The sequence below is a fragment of the Rattus norvegicus genome, chromosome 5 (assembly GCF_036323735.1).
Source record: "Rattus norvegicus strain BN/NHsdMcwi chromosome 5, GRCr8, whole genome shotgun sequence".
Taxonomy (NCBI): domain Eukaryota; kingdom Metazoa; phylum Chordata; class Mammalia; order Rodentia; family Muridae; genus Rattus; species Rattus norvegicus.
The window spans coordinates 43251102-43279044 of NC_086023.1; the positions used below are offsets into that span (position 1 = coordinate 43251102).

The 27943-nt window shown below is 40.7% G+C and overlaps 1 protein-coding gene and 1 long non-coding RNA gene across 9 annotated transcripts in view; both read right to left on the reverse strand.

The window, feature by feature from the left end:
• Window positions 1-27943, reverse strand: part of Klhl32 (kelch-like family member 32) — a 247220-nt gene that overhangs the window by 133241 nt on the left and 86036 nt on the right. For 7 of the 8 annotated variants that reach the window (XM_232840.11, XM_017593707.3, XM_017593705.2 and 4 more), the window contains one exon: window positions 2663-2770. In XM_232840.11, coding sequence (XP_232840.4) covers window positions 2663-2770 — 108 coding nt within the window. Of the gene's footprint in view, window positions 1-2662; window positions 2771-27943 lie in introns of those variants that run through there. The other variant, XM_039110960.2, reaches the window with a different exon arrangement.
• The window catches only part of LOC134478952 (uncharacterized), a 38050-nt gene continuing 20773 nt past the window's right edge, over window positions 10667-27943 (reverse strand). The window contains exons 2-3 of the long non-coding RNA XR_010051730.1: window positions 26936-27044; window positions 10667-26694 (exon numbers count right to left, since the gene is read on the reverse strand). This is a non-coding gene — a long non-coding RNA (uncharacterized LOC134478952). The remainder of the gene's footprint in view (window positions 26695-26935; window positions 27045-27943) is intronic.

The window sequence follows — 27943 nt, forward strand, 5'->3', positions numbered from 1 at the left end:
AGTTAGAGATGCTTGTGAGGTACCGTATGGGTGTTGGAAATTGATCTGGACTCTCTAAATATCATCCAGAGTTCTGAACCTTTGAACCATCTATCCAGACCTGAATACCATACCTTTTAATAATCAGCTAAAGAAAATTTAGAGGAAAGGTAAACCTCACACTCTTCAAGATGTAAATGCTATTTTCTCTGTGAAATGTTATGCTGGTGGTCCCTGGTGACTGTGCTCCACTCTTTCATGTGGTTTTCTGCTTCTACCATAACTCTCAAACCTTCTTGAGACTTTAATACTGTTGGGCTGCCTATTTGTAGAGGTCAGCTTGAAGCAAGATACAGTCGTCTGAGAGGAGGAACCTCAATTGAGAAAATGTCAGTGAGATCAGGCTGTGGGCAAACCTGTAGGGCATCTTACTAATTAGTGTTTGTTGTAGTTGGGTCAGCCCATTTTAAGTGGTTCCACCCCAGGGGTTGGGGTCCTGAGTTCCATAAGGAAGTAGGGTGAGAAATGCTTGGAGAGCAATCCAGTAAGCATCAGTCCTCCACATCAGCTCCTGCCTTCAAGTTGCTGCTCTATTTTGCTTCCTGACCTGACTGATTTCTACGATGAACGGTTATATGGAAGAGTGAGAAAAATAAATCATTTCCTCCCCAAGTTGCATTGGGTCATGGTGTTTCACCACAGCAGTCTAACTTATACAGAAATTGGTACCAGGAGTGGGATAGTGCTATGACAGACCTGACCATGTGGTTTTTAGGTGGACTGTAGAGGGGCTTTGGAACTTTGGGCTGCAAAAGCCATTGAGCAGTGAGAGCTTGGTCAGCTGCTCTGTGGGAGGTTGGAATATAAGAGCATTCAGAGAAACACAGACATTGGAAGCCTGACTTATGAAGTTTCAGAGGAACACAAAGATCCTACTGGGCCATCTGTGTTAAGAATCAGTGGCATCTAGTCAGCTGCAGCTGAAGAGTCAGTCATAACTGACAAAAGACCATAACTATCAAAGCAAAACCTTTGCTTTGCAAAAACAATGGATGCTGGTCTGTTGGGGCTGCAGAGTCCACTGTAATTAGAAGAGACCAGCATCTTTAAAGTCTTTTGGGAAATTTTCCTCACAGTCAGCACACAGAAGCTGTGTTCTAGAGGCAGCCAAGGCTGTATCTCATGCTGAATAACTTGCCATTTTAAGAGTCACTAGGGTGTACTAGCTTGTAAGGCATGAGGCAATCCCGGAGAGCAGTTGAGACATGTCACTGTGTGATGGGGCTGAAGTCCCTAAGGAGAATACAGGAGAGACTATTGGTGAAAAGTGCATCCTACTTGCAGCAGGAGACCCCAGAATTTGGAGACACCAATACCATGGAGGAATCTCCAAGGACAACAGCAGTCATGGAACAGAGATGGCCTAAGCCTTCCAGACAAGCTGTGTATACTGTCGCAAGCCCTTGGGAGGAACCCAGAAAACTGTGAATCCCAGAAGTTTGACATTGAGATTTATACTGTTGGACATTTATTTTGCTTCGTTCAGATTATGACTGTGTCCTGGTTCTTCCTTCTTGGACTAACAAAGTATTTATTATTGCTTTTACAAAAGGCCACCATCGAGAGTCTTGGAACTGTTAAAAAGGTTTTGGAGATTTAGAAGCTGGATTTTAGAGAGACTTTGCCTTTTAAAATATACTGGATATTTTAAAGATACTAAATTTTTGAAGTGTTTGAATTTATAAATACTATAGGACTTTTAAGTTTGTAATGTTTTATATTGTGATATTTACCTATATGAGTCTTAGGGATAAACCAAAAGTGAAAGGTTATTATTAAATAGTGCAGTCAAGTTGACAAGAGTCCAATTGTGCTCACTATTTTAATGTCAGCTAACACAAGTACAGTCATCTAAGTGAAGAGAATTATAATTAAGAAAATGGCTTTATAATATCAGGCTGCAGACAAGCGAGTGTATAGGATATTTTCTTAATTAGTGATTGATGGGGGAGGAACTCAGCCCATTGTGAGTGGAGCCACTACTGAGCTGGCCCAAGTTCTATAAGAAATTCAGGTGAGTAAGCCATGGACAATAAGACTGTAAGCAACATTCTTTCATGGCCTTTACATCAGCTCCTGCCTTAGGTTCCTGCCCTATTTGAATTCCTGATCTGACTGCCACCTATGATGAACTGTAGTGTAAACATTTTCCTTCCCAACCTGCTTTTAGTCATGGTGTTTCATCATACCATAATAACCCTAACTAAGAGTTTTTATTTTATTCTTTGTAGCTAGGGGTCTTGTTCACTATACCACTAGGCTATAGCTCTTGCCCTTGTTCGACTCTTGATTTTTAGACAATAAAGCCACAATTGGGTCATGGAGCTTAAGTGATAACTAGAATTCAACTAACTGTTCCTCTTTTCCCTATGACAGTACTTTGGATCATGAAAAACCAATCTTCACAACCACATAATTGGGATTAAAAATGCTATGTTTCTGGATAACACTAAAAATCAAATGCCTCTACTCACCAATATGTCAGTTATAAAATTAGAAAGATGTGAATTTTTTAACATTAAAATCAGCATAATGTACAGCAAGAAACCATATCCACTGAAGATAGGTTCCTTTGGTTGAGCAGTTAATAAGCAAAGCATTTGTATCACCTTCGGCACCGTACCTGTCCTGTGTATGCAAACTCCAGAGCCTGTTTTAAGCCCAAGCTGGTCACACCACGCAAATTTACTTCATCAGCTCCACTTTCCACCATACAAAGACTGAACATTGCCTGAAATGAGGAAAGTAAAAAAAAAAAGACTGAATAATGGGATCTAAAAAGAAAGAGTGAAAGACAATATCCTAGAAAAATGAGGAAAAAATAGAACTTTTCAGTTAAAATGTAATTTTGGTTTCTGAAACACTTCCACAAGGCTTCATTTGCACAATCCTCTGCACCCATCTGATAGCTAAACAATTAAAATAAACATATACACACACATGTACACATACATATATACACATATACACACATGCACACACATGTGTATCCACACACATACATGTGCACACATGTATACATAGACATGTACACATAATGCACATGCACATACACACATGTACACATATATGCATACACACACTGTACACATACACGCACACACACTGAACATTCTGCCCAATGGATGTGAAGTCAAGTCTCTTCTGATGTTTTTGTCTTTATAATCTTGCTTCTCTTCTCATATTGAACAATCCTTTCCTTGTTCTGTTTCAGTTACCAACAGCCAAACATTGTTTGACAACTTAAATGCAAAATACCGAAAATGGGAAAACCATCAATGTGATCCATTATATAAACAAACTGAAAGAACAAAACCACATGATCATTTCATTAGATGCTGAGAAAGCATTTGACAAAATTCAACACCCTTTCATGATAAAAGTCCTGGAAAGAATAGGAATTCAAGGCCCATACCTAAACATAGTAAAAGTCATATACAGCAAACCAGTTGCTAACATTAAACTAAATGGAGAGAAACTTGAAGCAATCCCATTAAAATCAGGGACTAGACAAGGCTGCCCACTCTCTCCCTACTTATTCAATATAGTTCTTGAAGTTCTAGCCAGAGCAATCAGACAACAAAAGGAGATCAAGGGGATACAGATCGGAAAAGAAGAGGTCAAAATATCACTATTTGCAGATGACATGATAGTATATTTAAGTGATCCCAAAAGTTCCACCAGAGAACTACTAAAGCTGATAAACAACTTCAGCAAAGTGGCTGGGTATAAAATTAACTCAAATAAATCAGTTGCCTTCCTCTATACAAAAGAGAAACAAGCCGAGAAAGAAATTAGGGAAACGACACCCTTCATAATAGACCCAAATAATATAAAGTACCTCGGTGTGACTTTAACCAAGCAAGTAAAAGATCTGTACAATAAGAACTTCAAGACACTGAGGAAAGAAATTGAAGAAGACCTCAGAAGATGGAAAGATCTCCCATGCTCATGGATTGGCAGGATTAATATAGTAAAAATGGCCATTTTACCAAAAGCAATCTACAGATTCAATGCAATCCCCATCAAAATACCAATCCAATTCTTCAAAGAGTTAGACAGAACAATTTGCAAATTCATCTGGAATAACAAAAAACCCAGGATAGCTAAAACTATCCTCAACAATAAAAGGACTTCAGGGGGAATCACTATCCCTGAACTCAAGCAGTATTACAGAGCAATAGTGATAAAAACTGCATGGTATTGGTACAGAGACAGACAGATAGACCAATGGAATAGAATTGAAGACCCAGAAATGAACCCACACACCTATGGTCACTTGATTTTTGACAAAGGAGCCAAAACCATCCAATGGAAAAAAGATAGCATTTTCAGCAAATGGTGCTGGTTCAACTGGAGGTCAACATGTAGAAGAATGCAGATCGATCCATGCCTATCACCCTGTACAAAGCTTAAGTCCAAGTGGATCAAGGACCTCCACATCAAACCAGACACACTCAAACTAATAGAAAAAAAACTAGGGAAGCATCTGGAACACATGGGCACTGGAAAAAATTTCCTATACAAAACACCAATGGCTTACGCTCTAAGATCAAGAATGGACAAATGGGATCTCATAAAACTGCAAAGCTTCTGTAAGGCAAAGGACACTGTGGTTAGGACAAAACAGCAACCAACAGATTGGGAAAAGATCTTTACCAATCCTACAACAGATAGAGGCCTTATATCCAACATATACAAAGAACTCAAGAAGTTAGACCGCAGGGAAACAAATAACCCTATTAAAAAATGGGGTTCAGAGCTAAAAAAAGAATTCACAGCTGAGGAATGCCGAATGGTGGAGAAACACCTAAAGAAATGTTCAACATCTTTAGTCATAAGGGAAACGCAAATCAAAACAACCCTGAGATTTCACCTCACACCAGTGAGAATGGCTAAGATCAAAAACTCAGGGGACAACAGATGCTGGCGAGGATGTGGAGAAAGAGGAACACTCCTCCATTGTTGGTGGGATTGCAAACTGGTACAACCATTCTGGAAATCAGTCTGGAGATTCCTCAGAAAATTGGACATTGAACTGCCTGAGGATCCAGCTATACCTCTCTTGGGCATATACCCAAAAGATGCCCCAACATATAAAAAAGACACGTGCTCCACTATGTTCATTGCAGCCTTATTTATAATAGCCAGAAGCTGGAAAGAACCCAGATGCCCTTCAACAGAGGAATGGATACAGAAAATGTGGTACATCTACACAATGGAATATTACTCAGCTATCAAAAACAACGACTTTATGAAATTCGTAGGCAAATGGTTGGAACTGGAAAACATCATCCTGAGTGAGCTAACCCAATCACAGAAAGACATACATGGTATGCACTCATTGATAAGTGGCTATTAGCCCAAATGCTTGAATTACCCTAGATGCCTAGGACAAATGAAACTCAAGACGGATGATCAAAACGTGAATGCTTCACTCCTTCTTTAAAAGGGGAACAAGAATACCCTTGGCAGGGAATAGAGAGGCAAAGATTAAAACAGAGACTGAAGGAACACCCATTCAGAGCCTGCCCCACATGTGGCCCATACATATACAGCCACCCAATTAGACAAGATGGATGAAGCAAAGAAGTGCAGACCGACAGGAGCCGGATGTAGATCGCTCCTGAGAGACACAGCCAGAATACAGCAAATACAGAGGCGAATGCCAGCAGCAAACCACTGAACTGAGAATAGGACCCCCGTTGAAGGAATCAGAGAAAGAACTGGAAGAGCTTGAAGGGGCTCGAGACCCCATAGGTACAACAATGCCAAGCAACCAGAGCTTCCAGGGACTAAGCCACTACCTAAAGACTATACATGGACTGACCGTGGACTCTGACCTCATAGGTAGCAATGAATATCGTAGTAAGAGCACCAGTGGAAGGGGAAGCCATGGGTCCTGCTAAGACTGAACCCCCAGTGAACTAGACTGGTGTGGAAAGGGCGGCAATGGGGGGAGGGTTAGGAGGGGAACACCCATAAGGAAGGGGAGGGGGGAGGGGGATGTTTGCCCGGATACCAGGAAAGGGAATAACACTCGAAATGTATATAAGAAATACTCAAGTTAATAAAAAAAATAAAAAATAAAAAAAAGAAATGTTCAACATCTTTAGTCATAAGGGAAATGCAAATCAAAACAACCCTGAGATTTCACCTCACACCAGTGAGAATGGCTAAGATCAAAAACTCAGGTGACAGCAGATGCTGTGGAGGATGCGGAGAAAGAGGAACACTCCTCCATTGTTGGTGGGATTGCAGACTGGTACAACCATTCTGGAAATCAGTCTGGAGGATCCTCAGAAAATTGGACATTGAACTGCCTGAGGATCCAGCTATACCCCTCTTGGGCATATACCCAAAAGATGCCCCAACATATAAAAAAGACACATGCTCCACTATGTTCATCGCAGCCTTATTTATAATAGTCAGAAGCTGGAAAGAACCCAGATGCCCTTCAACAGAGGAATGGATACAGAAAATGTGGTACATCTACACAATGGAATATTACTCAGCTATCAAAAACAATGACTTTATGAAATTCGTAGGCAAATGGTTGGAACTGGAAAATATCATCCTGAGTGAGGTAACCCAATCACAGAAAAACACACATGGTATGCACTCATTGATAAGTGGCTATTAGCCCAAATGCTTGAATTACCCTAGATGCCTAGAACACATGAAACTCAAGACGGATGATCAAAATGTGAATGTTTCACTCCTTCTTTAAAAGGGGAACAAGAATACCCTTGGCAGGGAATAGAGAGGCAAAGATTAAAACAGAGACTGAAGGAACACCCATTCAGAGCCTGCCCCACATGTGGCCCATACATATACAGCCACCCAATTAGACAAGATGGATGAAGCAAAGAAGTGCAGACCGACAGGAGCCGGATGTAGATCACTCCTGAGAGACACAGCCAGAATACAGCAAATACAGAGGCGAATGCCATCATTAAACCACTGAACTGAGAATAGGACCCCCGTTGAAGGAATCAGAGAAAGAACTGGAAGAGCTTGAAGGGGCTCGAGACCCCATAGGTACAACAATGCCAAGCAACCAGAGCTTCCAGGGACTAAGCCACTACCTAAAGACTATACATGGACTGACCCTGGACTCTGACCTCATAGGTAGCAATGAATATCGTAGTAAGAGCACCAGTGGAAGGGGAAGCCATGGGTCCTGCTAAGACTGAACCCCCAGTGAACTAGACTGTCGTGGGGAGGGCGGCAATGGGGGGAGGATGGGGAGGAGAACACCCATAGGGAAGGGTAGGGGGGAGGGGGATGTTTGCCCGGAAACCAGGAAAGGGAATAACACTCGAAATGTATATAAGAAATACTCAAGTTAATAAAAAAAATAAATAAAAATAAAAAAAATAAACCATGAACCAATATAAAAAAAATACCGAAAATGAACCACACATTGTGCCCAATAGTGTTATGACATTCCTAGTGTGCATCCTTTCTCCACTGCTTCCATGAAATGTGTTCTACCTACCCATTAGTCACTTAGGAGCCATTCAGTTAACACATCAATTGGCAGTGAATCACAGACCAGTCTAAAGCAGGCTGTAACATCTCTATCAGTAGCTTCCCTCCATCACATCATTTAAGCAACTATATCATCTCACACATAATGATACTTAAATATGTGGTACACTAAAATATATTGAGAGGCACATTATTATATTGTTGTACCTGTCCTAACAGAAAGATTAACAAGCCCTTATCACAACTAACTAAAAAGCACTCATAAATAGTAAAAGAACTGTGGGAGGTATGACAACCTCTAATTTCAAGTAGTACTACAAAACTATCATAATCAAAAGACCATGGTATTGGCTCCAAACCAGACATATTGATCAACGGATTCAACTGAAGACTCAGACATAAATCTACACACCTAGGGACACCTGATTTTCAACAAATGGTGTTGGCCAAAATGTGTAGCTGCATGTAGAAGAATGTAAATACATCCATAATTATCACCCTGCACAAAACTCAACGTCACACAGATCTGACCTCTACATAAAACAAGACACACTGAACCTGATAGCAGAGAAAGTTGGGAACAGCCTTCAAATCATCTGTAAGAGAAGAGGTTATGAAGAATACTGTTAGCACAGGCACTAATGTTGACAATTAATAACTGGGACCTCATGAAACTGAAAAGCTCTGTAAGGGAAAGGATACCATCATTCAAACAAAGGGGCAGCCTACAGAGTGGGAAAAGATTTTTACCAACACCACATCTTGTAGAGGACTAACTTCAAAAACATAAATAAATTTAGATATCATGAATCAATCCAATTTTAAAATGGGGCACAAATCTAAAGAACTCTCAATAGAAGAAACTCAAATGGCTGAGAAACAAAGAAATATTCAACATCTTTAGCCATCAAGGAAATGCAAATAAAAGCTACTGTGAGACTCATCTTATCCCTTTCTTGATCGCTAAGATCAACAAAAAAGTGACAACTCATGGTAGTGAGGATATAGAGTAAAGAGAAACACTATTTATTGCTGGTGGGAATGCAAACTTTTTCAGCCCTGATGGAAATCGGTGTGGCAATTATTCAGGAAGATTGTACTCAATATATCCCAGTATCCAACTATACCACTCTTGGGTATATACCCAAGACACTTTATCCTGCCACAAAAGCATTTGCTCAAGCATCTTCATTGCCACTCCATTCATAATAGCTCAAACTAGAAACAACCTAGATGGAAAAAAAGAAAATGTGGTACATTTATACAGTGGACTATTTAAAATGACACTATGAAATTTGTGGGTAAATGAGTGGAACCAGAAAAGCCATTCCAAGCAAAGTATCCAGGACCCAGACAGACAAATATGATATATACACTTACATGTAGTTATTAGTTATAAAATCAATGATGACCAAGCTATAGTTAATATAAACATAGAGGGTGGGTATAGAGTAAGGGATTAGGGGACATATATATCTTATGAGGTAAAGGAAACAGAACATACAGTTATTTATTGGGAGAGGGCTTCCAGGGAAAATCAGGTGGGGTATGAGAAGGGTAAAAGAACAACATGGAAATTCATGGAGTGTCAACTACAGTCAAGTGCCATTTAAGGTGTAGTATAGAAACTGAATACATAGAAGCTTCTTAAAATATGTACATATATGAAGGTGATAGAATAGAAATCACCAGATGATGGGAAAAGAGAGCCCCAAGTATACTTCCTTTGTCACCAAATGATGCTTCTGGGGATGGGTCTAATTGAGCTGTTGGCCAAAGGGTCTCATGGGAACCCCAAAACAACCCAGGCTGTTGCCAAGACTATAGGGTGCTCTCCACAAAATGATGGCAAGATCCAATTTGCTAAGACAATACCTAAACAACTCATAGATCTTGAAGAAGTTGATCTGGTGCACACATAGTACCTTTACCCCTATGTTCTAGTGTCTTTAGTATAGGAAAGTACTCTGCGTGCTACCAATGGAACCGTAAACATCAACACAGTCTCAAAGTCTTTGACCCACCACAATGTCCTGCCTGCAAGGTATGCTAGAGGAACAAAGTTTATGGGAGTAATCAACCAATATCTGACTTGACGTAAGGCTCATTTCAAGAGGTAGAATCCATACCAGATACTGCTTGGGTAACCAAGAACCTGAGACTAGATATCCCGGTGACCTAGGGCAAAACCAATTAATACTGGTCTCAATAATGTAGCGATAAAATGACTCCTAAGCATATTCTGTGATCCTCATAGATCAGTGGTTTTTTTCAGCCATCATCAGAGAAGATTCGCCTTGCAACAGACAGGAACAAATACATTGATCCACAGCCAGAAAATATGCAGAGAGTTAAGAGACTTTGGATCATTTCGACCTAAACAGGATGTCTCTATCAAATCTCTCCTCTCAGGCCTCAGGGAATCCACTGAGGAGAAGATGGAAAGAGTGTAAGAGCTAGAAGAGATGGAGGAGATCGAGGAAACAAGTTCCTCTAAGTCAACATGATCAAGGCCCACATGAACTCACAGAGACGTGCAGCCTGCAGAAGGCCTATCCAGGTCTGCACCAGGTACCTTGCTTATATTATGGCTTCCAGCGCAAAGTTTTTATAGGATGCCAGAGTGAGCAAATGACTGGGTCTCTGTTCCTTCTGCCTTCTCTTGGGCTCTTTTCCTTCTGTTTGTTTTGTCCAATTCAAAAGTGTTAGTTTTTGTGTTATCTTCCTTTATATTTTATTATACCTTATTATTTATTATCTCCTAGGAGACTGTTCATTTTCTAATGAGAAAGTAGTTCTAGATCAGAGTGGAGGTGAGGAGGAACTGAGAGAAGTAGAGAGAAGGGAACTGTAATCGGGATATAGTATGTAAAAAAAATCTATTTTTAATAAAAGCAAAAAGTCAATAAGAAAAAGAAAAATGAGACCATACTGCTCTTGCACAGTACTAGAGAATTTAGTGCCCATCACCCTAATCAGATGGTTCACAGTCGCTGGTAACTTCAGCCAGAAGATTAGACACCCTCTTGAAGCCTCTACAGACACCTGCACTCATGAATACACACACACACACACACACACACACACACACACACACACACACACACACACAGAGTAATAATAATAATAATAATAATAATAGTATTCAATTTAATGAACTTGATGACTACAAGTTAGCAATGCATATGAAGTACTCAGAATACAGCTTTAAATATGACAAGTTCTTGACAAAATTTATACTTTTGTAATAAGAAAGAATCAAAGTTAAGTTTCTTTTCCACACTTCCTAGAGAAAATAATACAACAGGAGAATACTGAAAATCCAGGGTTGCTATACATAAAAACTAACAGAGTTACTTTACAGTTTATGGATTTGCTTATGTATTTAGAAGACATCCTCATATTATTTTTTTAGAGATTTATTTATTTATTTATTACATATAAGTACACTGTAGCTGTCTTCAGACGCACCCGAAGAGGGCATTGGATCTCTTTACAGATGGTTGTGAGCCACCATGTGGTTGCTGGGAATTGAACTCAGGACCTCTGGAAGAGTAGTCGGGTGCTCTTAACCGCTGAGCCATCTCTCCAGCCCGACATCATGATATTATTAGGGTTACCATGCAGTGATGAAACACCATGACCAAAACCAAGTTGGGGAGGAAAGTCTTTATTCAGCTTACACTTCCACATCAAAGGAAGTCAGGGCAGGAACTCAAACAGGGCAGAAACCAGGAGGCAGGAGCTGATGATGGGGTTATGGTGGGATGATGGTTACTGGCTCGATCAGCATGTGATCTTATAGAAACCAGGACCACCAGCCCAGGGATCCCAGCACTCTCAGGTAAATGAATGAACAAGCCACAATGTTTCTCAAAACCTCCACACTAATGATCTACTGTTATAGCATCAAAAGCAAGAAGAATTTGTTCTAAGAAAAAAATTTTACATGTTAGATATGGACATATGAAACTTGTATCTGTTAGAAACAACATCTAACATAAGCTACACACTTCAAGCAAGTTCAAAGCTAGACATTTAGAGACAAAACACACGCACACAAAACATATGGCTACAACATTCTGCCAATGCCCGGGAGCCAGTTCTGACAAGGAGTATGAAAACACAGCTCAGACTCTTGTTTGGTTCGCGCTGTCTTGTGTCTGGGAGAGACGTGGCCAGGCTGATATTTACAGTCTTCGCAGCTTCCTCTTAGCTGGTAATGTGCTGCCACAGCCACAAATCTTTCTAATTGAGAGCCCATTTGGTGGGAATGCGGTCAACTTGCAGTGCCTACCACAGAGGGAGCTGTGGATTTATGATGCGTTATTCTCTCTTTCTTCACAGAGAAATGACACAAATTGAGTTCTGAAATCACAGTCCATGAATTAAGCTGGCTTGGATCACACTGGTTGTCATTCAGTCGCCAGATGAACTACAACCACACCGAAGTCAGTGCACAAGGCCTCGAGACTGACAGAAAGTGACACCTTCACTGATTAGCAAGACAGCAGGTGACAGATGTGCTGACACACTACATTCAAAGATGTTGAAATATGATGACTTTTTACCAGGTAATCTGCAGCTTTGCTGTTAGCACTCTATGTGGGCAAGACGTACTTACTATTGACCTACAGAATCTTATGGGCAAAGTAACTAAATTGTTGGGGTGGGGGATACATTCATATCTTGCCTTTATGATAGAAAGTGAAATGAACAGAAACAGGATGTTTCAGGAAGCCACTTTTAAAAAGCCACTTTAGATAATAACTACAGCAGATCTAGTCTGGGCTTCTGCATCTTCTGTATACCGTTTCCTATATAATTAGTTCACAATCTTTACCACAGTCATGAGATGTTACCAACATCTGAACTAAGTTCTGGATCAACAAAGATTATACATTTTGCTCAATTAAGTATTTGATATAGTAGCTTATAGTTTTATAGTTTAGTAGTTTTTGTTTACTGCATATTGATTATAGCTCATGCACAGAAGGTGTAGCAAGCTTCAGGTAATGACTCACTTAATTGCGACTGTATCTTTGCCCTCTACAGGGAAGGCAAGGTCCCTGTCACAGCTGCTCTGGACCATTTAGTTCTTTTATCACACAAATGTAGTAACCCAAACCATTTGGGGAGAGTCACCCCTGAAAGAGTAGAGGGATTCAGTGGGAAACATTTTTGTCTGTAATACATTTATAAGTATTTTAAGTTTTCTCCAAACAGTAGAGTAATGCTCTCAGTCACCACAGGGAAACCAAAACAGTAGGATTATTTGGCCAGAGATATGTTCATAGACCATCATGGAAATACCAATTTCCTCTCACCTCAACTACACAGAATAAAGAAAGATCATATTAAGATCATTATGAAAATCACAGCCCAAAAATGCAGAAAACAAGTGTTTATGTGGTGTCCAACCCTGGCTGTCACACTGTCCAATAACACAACTCCCCTACCTAAGGCTCAGGGGCAGAGCCAGAAGGACAGGAAGTCTGTGGTGAGACTGTGTCTCAGGGGAATAGCGGAGCCCTTCCAGCCTGTCTTCAGATGGCAGCCAACCCTGCTGGATTCTGAAAATGAGCTTTCAATGATGGCAAGAGAGCAGTGGGCTCCCATTCTCAACTGATCAGGGACTAGAAAGTGACAGAAACAGGAAGGGCCAAGGCAAGAAAGAAAGGGACCCAGTGCAACATCATCCTCTAGAATGCCTGGCCTGGAACTCGCGCTGTTGATCGGCCGGTCTCAAACTCACAGAGATCTGCCTGCCTCTGTCTCCAGAGTGCTGGGATTAAAGGTGTGCACCACCATTGCCCATCTTATGCTCGTTTTCGGAACACCTTTCAAATATGTTGCTTGCGTATTCGAAGGACTAGGCGTGCTTTGAAGCTTTGTTCTGGAAGAGGTGTTTTTTAAATTAGTGCTGATAGGGAGCCTGCATCACAAGTTCCATCGTGGCTTTTCCTGAACTCTGTAAGGTTCTTTCCCTTCAGAAGTGCTTCTTCTGGAGTAGATGGTAACAGGATGAAAAGCAAAAACAAAAAAAAAAAAAAAAAGAAAGAAAGAAAACAACAACAACAACAAAAACCCATGCATACCAAGCTGGTCCTGGCTAACATTAACATAAATGCGAAAGCCAAAACATACTACCTACCATAGAGATGGATAACCATGAAGGAAAGTACTTATCCTTGAGAGCTGTTATGCCCTCTAGAGGTCAATGTCCTGCTGGGTCAGTTTCTTTCATACCTTGGCCTATCTTGCTTCTGTCACCTCATCTTTAGAACACCTCCCTGTGCAGAGACCTTCTAGCCTGTCTCCGGATGGAATCGGATCCTTCTTTTCAACGTTTTGTGCGGGCACCTGGATTTTCTGCATGTAGACAGCTATCCCAAGGCAAATTGGGGTGTGTATGAGCAAACCCAATGGAAGAGTCTGTACTGAAGAATATAAAACAGGAATTCATGGGCATCCTATAACACAAAAGAAGCTTTGAGGGGCTCTGTGTTTAGGAATCACAACTAAGCCAACTTCTCTCCAAGTGTGCTTCTTACATTCTTTGGAGTGTCGCCTGTTGGGTATTTGTTTCTCATTGAGAAGCTCCCACTCTGTGATCTAGATTGGGTTTGATCCTCCTGCCCCAGCTTCTAATTGCATCATCAATCACAATTAGTATCTAAGAACTAAGGGATGGAGAGGAAGATGGCTCAGAAGTTAAGAGCATTGGTTGCTCTTCCAGAAGACCCAGATTCAGTTCTAGCATCTACATAGTGGCTCACCACCATCCAGCTGTATTTTGAAAGCATTATCATCCTATGACTTTGTATAAGACAGAGGTCAGAACTTAGGCAAATACTTCACCCTCCAATCCCAGGGACTGGTCTCACTGGGCACAGCATCCAAATAATACATGGACATATGTAAAGGTAAAACACCTGATTACATAAAATAAATAATAAAGTTAGATTTTTTTCAAATGTAGTAGACAGCTGGGCTGTTATTCCCATGTTATCTCTGAACTACTGGCATTGACTTCACCAAAGAACCTTTTAAGTATGAAGAATCTTGGGTACCACCCCACACTCACTGAATGGGAAGTTACGTTTTAGCGACAACTCCAGACAGACCTCAGACATGTGAATGTTTGAGAAGTGCAGGAACCGTCTTTTCCCCACCCCATCATCACTTCTTGCATGACTGGATATTTGAACTTTTGAGATACCTATTGACCTTGCTGGCGAAGAGTTAGTAAAACTCTTTCCTATACAGGGGTACAAAATCATATTTGCTAGCTTTCTCCTCTCTCCTGTACAGTGCCAGCAAATTCTCAATCACTTCTGCTTATTAGCCCTTCAGATGTCTAGTGATAGTAGGTTTCCCTCTCTAGAGAGGACAGCTAACTCTGAATTCTGAGCCCTCCTACAAATCTTGTCCAAATTTCAACAAGTTCAGTGTATACCTAGATTCAGAGGGACTGAAAAAAATACTTCTGAGGAAATAAAAGGTATTTTTAAAAAAGATGAGCACTCATTACAGCTATATTTTGGAAGCGTTAGCATCCCATGACCTTGTATAGGACAGGAGTCAGAGCTTAGGCAGATACTTCACCCTACCTCCACCTCCACCCCCACCCCCACTCCTGTGCGCTAATATTCACTGGTTTGTTTTCCTCTTTTCCTCCTGAAGAGGAACTTCAAGTGCTTGCCTCAGAGATGCTTTCACACAAACCACTTAAAATATAACTTTGAAATTCAAAACGTAGAATCTTGAAGCAATTAAGCGTTCTTGGAAGAATGGCAAGGAATCTCTTGTTTGTCCAATCTGATACCAGCAACGGCTTCGTGGAGCCTTTCTGAAGACTGAGATCACACCCGTGTCACACGAGTATGGGAGTATAGTTAGCATGTAGGTATGAGATCTATAATGCAAATAACAAAGGACCAGGGGAAAATACACACTAAATCAAAGCATTGCCCTACAAATTACAATGCCACCCACAAAAACCTATTGCACTTTTTATACAGAACTTTTTAAAGGATTTTTGAAAGGTAACAGTATGGTTTGAGGTCGATTAAAACTTATTATTCTACTCTCTAACAGCCCAATACAAATCGACACATATCACCTGTAATCCCAACACTAGAGAGGGTGAAGCAGGCCAGACTAGATTGAGAGGCTAGTTCAGTCTTACATATATTATTAGCCTAACTTGAGTAAGGCTTTGTGTCCTATGTCCATCACCACAAAAATAAACAAATCCCATGGAAGCAAAAGATTCTTCAAAAATTTCACCTAAAATGTTTATAGACCTCTTCTTTTCTTTTTTGTTAAATTCAACCACTTTGATGGCTAAACTTGGTTTTCACCTTGACTTCATCTCAAATTAACTAAAACACTGGGTACACTTGTGACAGACTTTTCTAAATAAAACATTTGAAGTGGGAAGACTTCTAACCTGGATCTTTTGAGGTAGGAAGATTCACTTTTAATCTGGGCCATAGCCACCTTCTCCTGGTAGCCTATATAAAAGACATGGCTTGCTTGCTCTTGCACTCACTGGCAAGTCCATTCTTCACCTTCATTAGAGCCTGCTTCTTTTGGATTCTGACATATACCGAAGACATATAGCCTCATGGACTGAGATACTGGTTTCATGAATCTCTTCTTAGTAGAAAGCCATTGTTGAACTACCTGAACCACAGCCTGTAAGTCATTCCAATAAATCTCTCTCTCTCTCTCTCTCTCTCTCTCTCTCTCACACACACACACACACACACACACACAGAGAGAGAGAGAGAGCTCTGTTCCTCTAGAAAACCCTAACTGATACAGGTATTGGTACAAAATGTGGTTCTAGAGTAACAAAAGTATAAAGATGAATTTTAGATACATAAGAATATTTTTAAATATTAAAATAGGCTTTCTAATCTGCTAATATTTATAGTTGCTGAACCTTTCCTAAAACTTGGAGAATATGGTGTGAAGTATTTTACAAAATTAAAGGGGAAAAAATGAATTTGGTTTTCCTGATTCGCCTGTTCCGAGTGGCAACGGATCTGGTGATTGTGTAGAGAACAGTTTTGACGACTGGTGAAAAGGTAAGAAAACTGAGGGTGCTCCTAGCATCTCTGGATAAACCGACAAAGGAAAAGAATAGGCTCTGCCATAAAATGAACCAGCTTCTCGCATCTCAGGACAGGGCAAGGATAGCGATGAACTCGGTGATCAAACCGACAGGTTCCAGCTGCACATAGGCAGTCTAAAGGTTTCTAAGTGTGCCCTGGGAAGGAATCTTATCTCCAGCAGCCAAGGGTGTCATCAGTTAAGTAAGAGTGTTAATTGGTAATGAATGGGATCTTGTAACTTGGGATGGGGCTATGTGAGATGGTCCTATTAGACTTTGAACCCTCAGATTCACAAGGGTCAATTTCACCTAAGAAAGTAGTCTTGACACCCTTAGCCATAGATATATTAACACCTAACGCCTGGAAAATTGACTTTTCCCCCCTTGACTGAGGAATTAATTCTTCATTGTCTGCTACCTGCAGTAACTTTCTCTGAAGGAGATGCCAGGTAAGACAACACTAATGTCCTCCTCACCCACCAATAGTTGCCTCTAGACTTATTAACAGACTCAAGGAAAGGAGGGCTTCCAGAGGGGAGGGTGAAAGTGTAGTCCAGGAGGAGGTGCTTAATGAGTTTTCTAATTCATTCAAGAGAAAGTCTGGGAAATTTGTGTGGGAATGGATTTTAAGGGTGTGAGAAAACGGTGGACGAAACATAAAACTGGATTAGGCTGATTGTATTGATCTAAGTCCTCTGAGTGGAGATTCTAGGTATAATGTGGGAGCTTTTACAATTTTTTAAAACTGTCAAAAGTTTGTTTAAATGAAGCATTCATCAAAAGATGACATACTGAAATGGAGTTGGAGATGTCTGATATCTCTTGGCTTAATGTTGATGAAAGGATTTTAAGGCTCAGGAAAATTGCAATGCTAGAGTGGGTATGCTATGTGAAACCTAACTGCTCACAAAGGGAAAGCCCAGAAGACACACCTCTATTAATCCTATAAGACACAAACAGTGAGGAGACACAAACACATTTAAAGGGCTTTGGTGTCACTTTTGCCTGATGTCAGACATTAGGGTTGGAGGTGTTGATGCTCAGTTGGATGAATTAAATACAATGGATTTAATTCGGCCCTGATGTAGCAGCGTCCAGGTGGCAGCCCTGAATCACCAAAGACAAGGTGATTGCTGTAGAGATTCACCTGAAAGATGTAAGGAGATGGACACACGGTACTGGAGCATAAGTAGCCAGTCACATGGCAGAATGTAGGCTAGAATAAATGGGATATGTTATGTCTAGTCAAAAAAGAGCCTAGCTATATGGCCAAAGTATTTGTAAGTATATTTTGAGTCTGTCTTATTTCTGGGAGCATGGGGTTGGGAGGAACAACCAGGACCTAACTTCCACAGATTATAGCATTTGTAATGGCCAGCATAAGCAATGTCCACAATGTCCTAATCCATGATGGTTAGTTAGCACAAGCAGTGATTTTTATGGTAAACCATATGACTTCCACAGACCTTTGTTACTGGCTAATCAATTATGCTATTTTCAGGCAAGAACTAGAAACTAAATTTGTTTGATCTATATAAGCAGAAAATTTCTCAAACAAAGAAAACAAGGCTCTACTAGAACATGTCAAAACGGGATCTTGATCTGTGAAACAATTTTCAGATTTAAGGCAGTTTGCAGACACGGACCCCCTGAAATAAAGGAAAGTCCAGGTTCTACTGAGGAAGGGCCTTGAGAAAATACCCAAAAGTTTTAATGTTGGTCTTTCTCCAGTTTTTCCCTAGAGGGAACTAAGGCTTTTTACAAGGATAACTATACACTGGGGGAAAGGAAATAGCTAGACTTTCCAGAGTTTGTTGGGTACTCATTTTTAATATATGCTGATTGTGGGAAGATTCCAAGAAACATACTGCAGTGCTCCATTTAAAGTAGGGGTTTAAGGTGTCAGGTGATTGATACATTTTTGGCTGGTATCTCATCATAAGTCCATTATGTCCCTAAACTTACCCTGTGGTTATTTCCCCAGTCCTCAAATGTACAATTGGAGGAGATATATTTAGAATTTGGCAGAATTTCCGCATTGGTTCCATGACCTGTGCAGTGGAGTGAGGGCTATTATGGTGAGAACAGTTAAACGGAAGCTTTAAGACTTGCTCCACCAAGGAAAATAATGAATCAAAACCAGGATCACTTTCCTAGAAGAACTGTAGAAAGTAATGCCACTCTCAAGGATCTGAAAAGATGCAGGGTAGTAGTGTTCCACATCCCCCTTTAACTCTCCTATTTGGCTAGTAAAAGACAAAGAGAGAATGGAGAATTACAGTTGACCATCAAATCAATCAAGTAGTGAGTCCAATTGTAGCTGTGGTCTCAGATGTGGTGTCCTTACTTGGAGCAGATTAACACATCTCCTAGCACATGGTATATAGCTACTGATCTAGCAATGCCTTTTACTCAGTACCTGTTTACAAAGACCACCAGCAGTAGTTTGCTTTCAGTTGGCAAGGCCAGCAGGACACTTACAGTTTTACCTCAAGGACATATTATTCTCCAGCACTGTGTCATAACTTAGTTAGGTGGGATCTTGATTGTCTCTTCCACAAAAATATCACATTGGTCCACTCTATTGATGACATTATACTGACTAAAGAAAGCAAGCAAGTAGTAGCAACTAATTTGGACTTATCGGTAACACATATGTGCACCAGAGGATGGGAAATAAATCCAACCAAACTTCCAGGGCTCCCTCAGTGAAATTCAGAGATAGTCCTTCTGAGGCAGCCATTCTCAACCATGGGTCCAGACCACTCTGTTGGGGCTGAATGACTCTTTCATGGAGTTGGCATATCAGACATTCATATTAAAAGTCAGTAACAGTAGCAAAATTAGAGTTATGAAGTAGCCATGAAAATACTTTGTGGTTGGTGGTCACAACAACATGTCATAGTCCTATGTAGGGTGAGAAGCACTGTTCTAAAGAGAAGGCTAAATTATTGAACCTGGCCACTCCCATCACCAAGAAAGAAACACACCCTTTAGCAAGCCTATGTGGATTCTGGAGACAACACATTCCTCTCTTGGGTATGTTACTCCAGCTCATATATCAAGGGACTCAGAAAACTGCTAGCTTTATGTAAGGCCTGGAATAGGAAAAGGCTCTTGAACAAGCACAGGTTGTTGTAAAGCTGCTCGGCCACTCGAACCATATGGCCCATCAGACCTGATGGTACTTGAAATATCATGGCAGATAGGGATGCTGTATAGCCCCTGCAAGTAAATCACGGAGAAACCTTTTGTATTTTTGAGCAAGGCTCTACCATAATCTGCAAACAACTATTTTCCCTTTGAGAGACAGCTTTCAGCCTATTTATGGATTCCTAGTGGAAACTGAATGTTTGACCATGGGACACCAAGTGACCATTTGGTCTGAGCCGCCCCACCATGAGCTGTATGTTATCTGACTCACCAAGTAGGACATGTACAGCAGTAATCCATTATCAAATGGAAAGGGTGTATATGTCAGTAGGTCTGAGCAGGTCCCAGTGGCACTAAAGCAAATTATTTGAAGAAGTTGCCCAAATGCATATGGTTTCTACTCTCATTACAGTGCCATCCATGCCACTGGCCAAAGTGCGCATGAGTAAAGTGACCATGGTGGCAGACATGGAGGTTATTAATGGACTTTTACTCACTGAAACTTCTCTGGCTATAGCTGCTGCTGAGGAACGGATCTGCCAACAGCAGAGACCAACACTGAACAGCATTCCCTGGGATGACCAGCCAGTGGCCTGGTGGCAGGTTGACCACATTGGAGCACTTCCTCTGTAGAGAAGACACTTGTTCTTACTGAATAAACATTTCTTCTGGTAACAGATTTGCCTGCACATCATATTCCTGCCAAAACTGCCATTTGTGGAGTGCCTTATCCACCATCACGGTATTCGACTTGCTTCTGACCAGCCAGAAATCCCCTGGTCTTACCATGTTCTTGACCATCTTGAAGCAGTTGGCCTGATATAAAGATGGAATGGCCTTGTGAAGACACATTTACAGCCTGGAGGGCTGGGGCACGGTTCTCCCGAAGGCAGTGTATGCTTTGAGTCAGGTTCTAATACATGGTGCAGTCGAGCCCATAGCTAGGATCCATGGAATCAAGGAGAATAGTTCCACTCATTATTACCCCGAGCAAACCCACTAGGAAAACGTTTGTTCCCTGTTCCTATGACCTTAAGTCCTCTGGCCTAGATGTTTGGTCCTAGAGAGGAGAGCACTATTTCCAGGAGACACAACCAACACTCGATTGCACTGGAAGTTCACACTCCACCTCCCCTCCAGCCACTTTGGCCTTCTGATGTCCTTAAACCCTACAGACCAAGAAAGGAATAGGTGTTAGACAGGGTGATTGATCCAGATTACCAAAACGAAGCTGGATGACTTCTCCACAATAGAAGCAAGATTATGTCTGGAGTGCAAGCGATCCTTCAGCACATCTCTTGCTGCTACCGTGTCCTGTCATTAAAGTCAGTGTGAAACCACAACAGCCTAATCCAGAAAGGATGACAAAAGACACGGACCCTTCGGGAATGAAGGTGTCACTCCTCCATAAAAAGAGCCGAGACCTACTGAGGTGCTTGCTGACGGCGGAGGAAACTCGGAATGTGTAGTAGAGGAAGAGAGTTATAAATACAAGTTAACACCACATAGTCAGTTGCAGAAAAGAGGATTATAATAATAATAATAATGACAATAATAATAATAATGACGACTGTTTTGTCATATTTTGTTAAGAATGTGTTTATACAGATATTTGTGTTTTCTCTCCTTGACTTCTTTATCATGTAGTATAACATCAATTACAAGACTATCAGGGGTTATCATATTTAAGTTTAGGATAGTAAAAGAATGTCCCTCAAGGGGCATTGCCATGCATTCTAAATGTATAATATGTTTGTGGTTGAATGAGGGATAATTATGTCATGTTAAGCACAATAGTGACCTGGTTAAATGTTTAAGGCATTTATGATTGTATGTGAAATAGTTTTATCAGGTTGGGTATAATTATGACCTGTTCTTTTTTTTTTCACTTGAGAATTAAGCGTGACAAAAGGAGATATGATTGTGTGTCAGGCTGACAAGGGAAGGACTCATGGCTAGTCTTAGTTGTCAACTTGACATATTTGGAATTATAAAAGCTCAATAGTCTGGATACCTGTAAGAGGTATTTTTTTTTCTTAACTAAATCACTTGAAATGGGAATACCAACTTTTTGCTTGAACCTTTTGAGGTAGGAAGATCTCCCTGTAATCTAGGCCACACCCACCTTCTGCTGGCAGCCTATATAAAGGACAGGGAGAAAGGAGGCTTGCTTTCTTTGCTTGTTTACTCTTGATCTCACTAGCAAGTCAATTCCTTCACTGGAATTAGAGCCTTCTTCTTTAGGATTCTGGCATATACTAAGTACCAGATGAGAGACATCCATTTTCGTAAACTGAACAACTACCAGAGCCTTCAACCTTATGTTATTAGACAACCATTGTTGGATGAGCTGGACCACAACCAGTAAGCCTATGTATGTATACTATATTGTATATTTTATGTTGAATATATCGATTGTATATTGTGACTGTAAAAGTTTGCACTCCTACCAGCAATGAAGGAGTGTTCCCTTTACTCCACATCCTCACCAGCATGAGCTGTCACTTGTTGTGTTCTCAGCCATCCTGACAGCTATAAGCTGAAATCTCAAAGTAGTTTTGACGTGTATTTCCCTGATGACTAAGGATGCTTCTTCAAGTGTTTCTTGGCCATTTGAGTTTCCTTTATTGAGAATTCTGTTCAGATCTGTATCCTCGCCGCTGCCCCCCCCATTTTAAACTAGGCTATTTATTTTCTTCACATCTATTTTAAGCTCTTTATATGTTTTGCATATTAGCTCTCTATTGGAGGACTCAATACCTCTTTGTGAAAAAAAGTCCTGGAGAGATTAGGGATACAAGGACTCTACCTTAACATAATAAAGGCAGTTACAGCAATCCCATAGCCAACATTAACCTAAATGGCAACTCAAAACAATTCTACTAAAATCACAAAGAAGACAAGGTTGTCCACTCTCCACACCTACTCAATGTAGTACTTGAAGTCTTAGCTAGAGCAATAAGAAAACTGAAGTATCTTTATTAGCTAATGATATGGTAGTACATATACTACCTAAAATTTTAGTGATCCTAAAAATTCTGCTATGAAACTCCTACAGCTGATAAACACTTTTAGCAAAGTAGCTGGATAGAGAAGTAACTCACAGAAATCAGTAGCAAATGACTATGTACAAATGACAAATGGGTTGAAAATGAAATCAGGGGAAGAAGACCTTTCCCGGTAGCCTTAACTAATATAAAATGTCTTGGGATAACTCTGCCCAAGCAAGTGAAAGACTTGTATGATAAAAACTTCAAGTCACTGGAAAAATAGCAAAAGATAGTACATTAGGGAATGACTTTCCATGGTCAGGAATTTGGAAGATTAACATAGTTAAAAATGGCCATCCTTCCAAAAGCAATCTACAGATTCAATGCAATCACACAATTCTTAATAGGTCCTTAAAGGACAATTTCCAGCCTCTTTTGGAAACATAAAAACCCCGGAATAGTTAATCATGACTATAAAAAACTGCTGGAGGTACCATCATCCCTGATTGTTGTGCTACAGAGCTATAGTAATAAAACACGACAAAGTTATAGTAATAAAACACTACAGAGCTATAGTAGTAAAACACAACATGGAATTGGCACAAAAACAGGCACACTGATCAATAGAACTGAGTAGAAGACCCATATATAAATCTATCTACCTATGGACACCTCAATTTTGATAAAGAGGTCAGAAATACACATTGGGGGGTGTGGAGGGACAGTATCTTCAATACACGGTGCTAGCTGAGATGGATGGCTGCATGTGAAAGAATGCAAAAAGATCCATCCTCATCCCTGTGCTCAAATCTCAACTCGAAATGGATCAAGGACCTCAGCATAACACCAGATACACCGAACAAGATTGTCTTAGTCAGGGTTCCTATCGCTATGATAAAACACCTGGACTAAAGGCACTTGCAGAGGAAAGAGTTTAATTGGCTTACACTTCCATATACAACTCATCATCAAAGAAAGTCAGGACAGGAACTCACACAGGGCAGGGAACTGGAAGCAGGAGCTGACGCAGAGGCCCTGGGAGAGCACTGCTTACTCCTTACTCCTCATGGCTTGCTCAGTCTGCTTTCTTATAGAAGCCAGGACAAGGACCCCCAGAATGATACCACTCATAATGGGCTGGAGCTTCTTCAATCACTAATTAAGAAAGTGCCCTACGGGCTTGCCTACAGCCTTATCTGATAGAGATGTATTTTCTCCATTGAGATGTTGATTCTAGCTTGTGTCAAATATAAAGGTAGCCAGTTTACTGATAGAGGAGAAAGTACAAAATAGCCTTGAAGTCATTGCCTCAGGAAAAGATTTTCCGACAGAACACCATTAGCACAGGCACTAAGATAAATAATATATGGGGCCTCATGAAACAGAGAAGCTTCTGCTTGGAAAAGGACAAAAATGGCAACCTACAAAATGAAAAAAAGGGTTTGATCGAATTTTGTAATAATTTATAATTAACCAGCTTCTCAAAAGTTATACATAAGTATATCTGTATTTGCATATATAGCATCCATATTGATGTCTTTCTTAATTGAGTGAAATAAACTTTTTTTGATAATTGGGAAGATGGTTCGGCAATAGGGTTCAGCAGGTAAAGGCTTCTGCTGCTGAGAGGACTGAGTTAACAGAGCCAGGCCGACTTCATGACAAGCTTCAAACTGACAGTTCAGGATAGTAGGCCCAAGTTGCTGTTTCCCAGAAATGAAAACTGGGATACAGGAACCTGTGGTCAGCCAACCGCAGCCAAGGGCAGCCAATCTTAGGACACCTTGTCATCTGGTCTAGAGCAAAAACTAGATAGCTAGAATGAGTACCACACTGGGAAGTCCCCAGATCCTAACTAATGATCAAATCAGTCAGACCCCTAGAGATCGAGCTAACCAATAAAGGTGAAAGGACACACATCCCTCCCTGGAATTGTAAGTCCATTGGGTGTCTCCATTTTGCTGGATGGAGATCCCCGCATGCCGGTAATTTCTATAGAATAAATGCTCTCTGCCGTTGCACACTATTTGAGTCTGAGGTATCCTTCTTAAGCGAATACAGACCCTAACACTGCCAAGCATGACAACCCGAGTCCAAACCCCAGGATGTACAAGATGGGAGGTCACTGTTTCACACGTTGCCTCAGACCTCTACGCACGTATTGTGCCCTGAATACCCCCACCTACACATGGAGTGAGTGCATAAATAATGCAATTTTTGTAATTTCTAAGAATAAATAACTTCTGGTTACTCTATGACCTCATTTAAACACGCAGGAACTGAAAACACTAGAACTTCAGTGATGAGCCCAAGGTGAGAAGGCAGGTAAATGGTAAAATCAGGACTTGAACCCACACACGTTACCACATTCTTCACTTTTGACCCTCTCTCTCAAAAATAAACTGATTATCTGAGAAAGCAGTGGGCCTTTCCATTCAAAGAAAAACAGAGGCATCTGTCCATTCGATGGTTAGACGTTCTCTTTTTTGCCTCTCCCATCCGCAGATGATACCGAAGGGTAGATGCTGGCTGCTTTCTTGGTCACTGCATGATTACCGCCTATTCCTGAATCTCACAGGAGGCTGATTTCCCCAGACTGTGTCAGGATCTGAGGACATGGCATGGATGGATTATGAACACAACATAATGAGAATAATTTAGTATAAAAATCTCTCATCACTTTAGATTCAAATATTTCTAAATGAGAAGAATACTGATAATTCAATTTTTTCAGGGATATCCAGGCACGCAAGCCCAGAATTCAATCAACATCAGATGGGCTAATTAAAAGCAATTGATTCAACAAGCAGCTGGATCATCCCACAGTGTGGACAATTCCTTCTGAGTCAGTTTTTACAAAGATGATAAACAGAATTGAAGCGTATCTGCAGATCCCAGGAACTATTCCTCAGAGTGACATGATCAGCCTGCTTTTCCTCCTTTTATAAGACATCTGTGTTAACTCAATACTCAATCTTAACGTTTTAAAATTTCATCAGCTTTATTATCCTTTGAACGCGCTATTCAAATCAAGCTGACATTATGTGTACACATGAGAAAAACAAGCATGAATGAAAATTTCATTGCAACTAAACCTCATGAAACTTATGATTTTGAAAGCATTAAAAAGATATTAAAACAAAAAAGAAATCATTTTTTTCCGCACCCATTTGAATAAAATACCTAGAAAGGGCTTTGCACAACAGCAGGCATGGCGTAAATGATGCCAAATGCTAGCCGGTATGCTTACTTCATAAATATCTTTCTCTCTTCACATTATTTACATTGAGTGCAAACGAATCCGTTCAAATAAAGAAATAACATATACAAACCAGAGTTCACCATTCTCCATTCAGGATAATGAATACAGGGAGACATGAGTTTAACAATGGAAAAGAAAACAAAACAGTCCTCACGCTCACCCAGAAACAATTTCTCTATCACTGATTCAAATCATTCGAAAGAGGGATACAACACTGTCTCTCATTTTTTTTTCTTTTTTAATCTAAAAAGGATGTGATGTTTGGCCACTGTCACTATTAACTGATATCTACACTTTGAATGCAAGAAGAATCCTATTTTTAATGAATGTCCATTATTACGAAGCTATTACCTTTAAAAAATAAACCCACCCCGCCCATCGGAGTCATAGCTCCTTCCAAGAGCTGCTTCCGTCCGAACCTGGTCTTCCCACAGCACTCCCAGTGTGTGCTGCATCCACGGCAGCAGGTGTGAAGTTGCGAATTGTCAGTCAGACCATCAGTGCTTCTCTGATGCCTATCAGTGTGAGACTTGGTAACAGGCTGGCAAGGGAATGTCACAGGATCGCTTCATTTGGCTTTGCTGAACGTCAAGGCTGTACACAGGAAGATCGGCTGTGGTGGTGGAAAGGAACTACGAAAGGATATGGAGATAAATGTGATCAGGGCCCATTATATACAAGCATGAAATCAGTAAAGAATCAATTTTGCATAGCTGAATGTTGGATATTTCTCTTGACTGGTTTTCCAGTTATACAGTTAATATATGAATATGGTTTTTCTATAATAATTAGGTTAGGGTAAAATTAAAACCCTACTTCTTGAAAAGGCAATATTTGAACAGACAGCGAAAGAACATGCTCTGTAGGACATACTTCCAGGAGAGGATGACTGTGCACAGGTCCCGGGTGGGGTGTACCAGGCAGGGATGGCAGGTAATGAGGCCAGGCATGGCGGGAACGGCAGGAGGGATCAGCTTCCCTTCTGTAGCAGAGTAGACAGCATCATGATGCGCTGAGAAGGCGTGAAAATCTGAGCTGCATTTTCAATGGGATCACTGGGGCTGCAACTGAAATAGCCTCTGTGGGACTGAAAACTAACATAAGAAGACAGCCTAACAGAGTTCTTTACAACTCCATGCAAAAGACGATGGTAGCTTAGATCAGAGCGACAGTAGCAGAAGTGGTTGAGACTTGTCAGCCAAAGACCTGTGAGACTTGTTAGCAGCCAAGGATAACACAGACATTTGGACCCTGAAATGATTATAAAGCTATAATTAACTTCAATGGGGGGGGGGAAACTGTACAATAAGTAGCTCTGTGAGCTGAATGGAGACTTTAATAATGGATATCTTGGCTTTATATTGCTTCATAAGCATTTGACTACAGGTAATGAGCAGCCTGTTAGATGGACGAGTCTGGGGTTTTGGGAAAGATGTTATCCAGTACACCAAGCTAGATGTCTCAGCAGGCCCGTCCTGTGCTGAAGGGCCGGAGCTCGTTAGGAGCTACACCAAAGCTGTCCTGGGTTGCCAGGAGGGGCTTGCAAAAATTAAGATCTCAGGATGCAGTTAAAATGGTCCGAGCCAGTTCCTTATAATAAACATCTTTTCCACTACAAATGCATCTTCCTGGTTCTGTAGAACTCTGTGCGTGTGTACACACTAGAAATGTAGGGAGGGGGAGGAGAGGATATGGGGATATGAAACATGAGACTGAAATTCCCACGGAGGCAAGAGTATATGTATCAACAGAAGGGCAAGGACAGAGCCTAACTAAATCCAACTTTGAGAAGTTTGGTGAATAGACAAAACTAACAGCCAGTAAGTAGAAAGAAAACCTGGAGAATGTGGGATGCCAAAGTCAAAGGAAGTAGAGAAATAT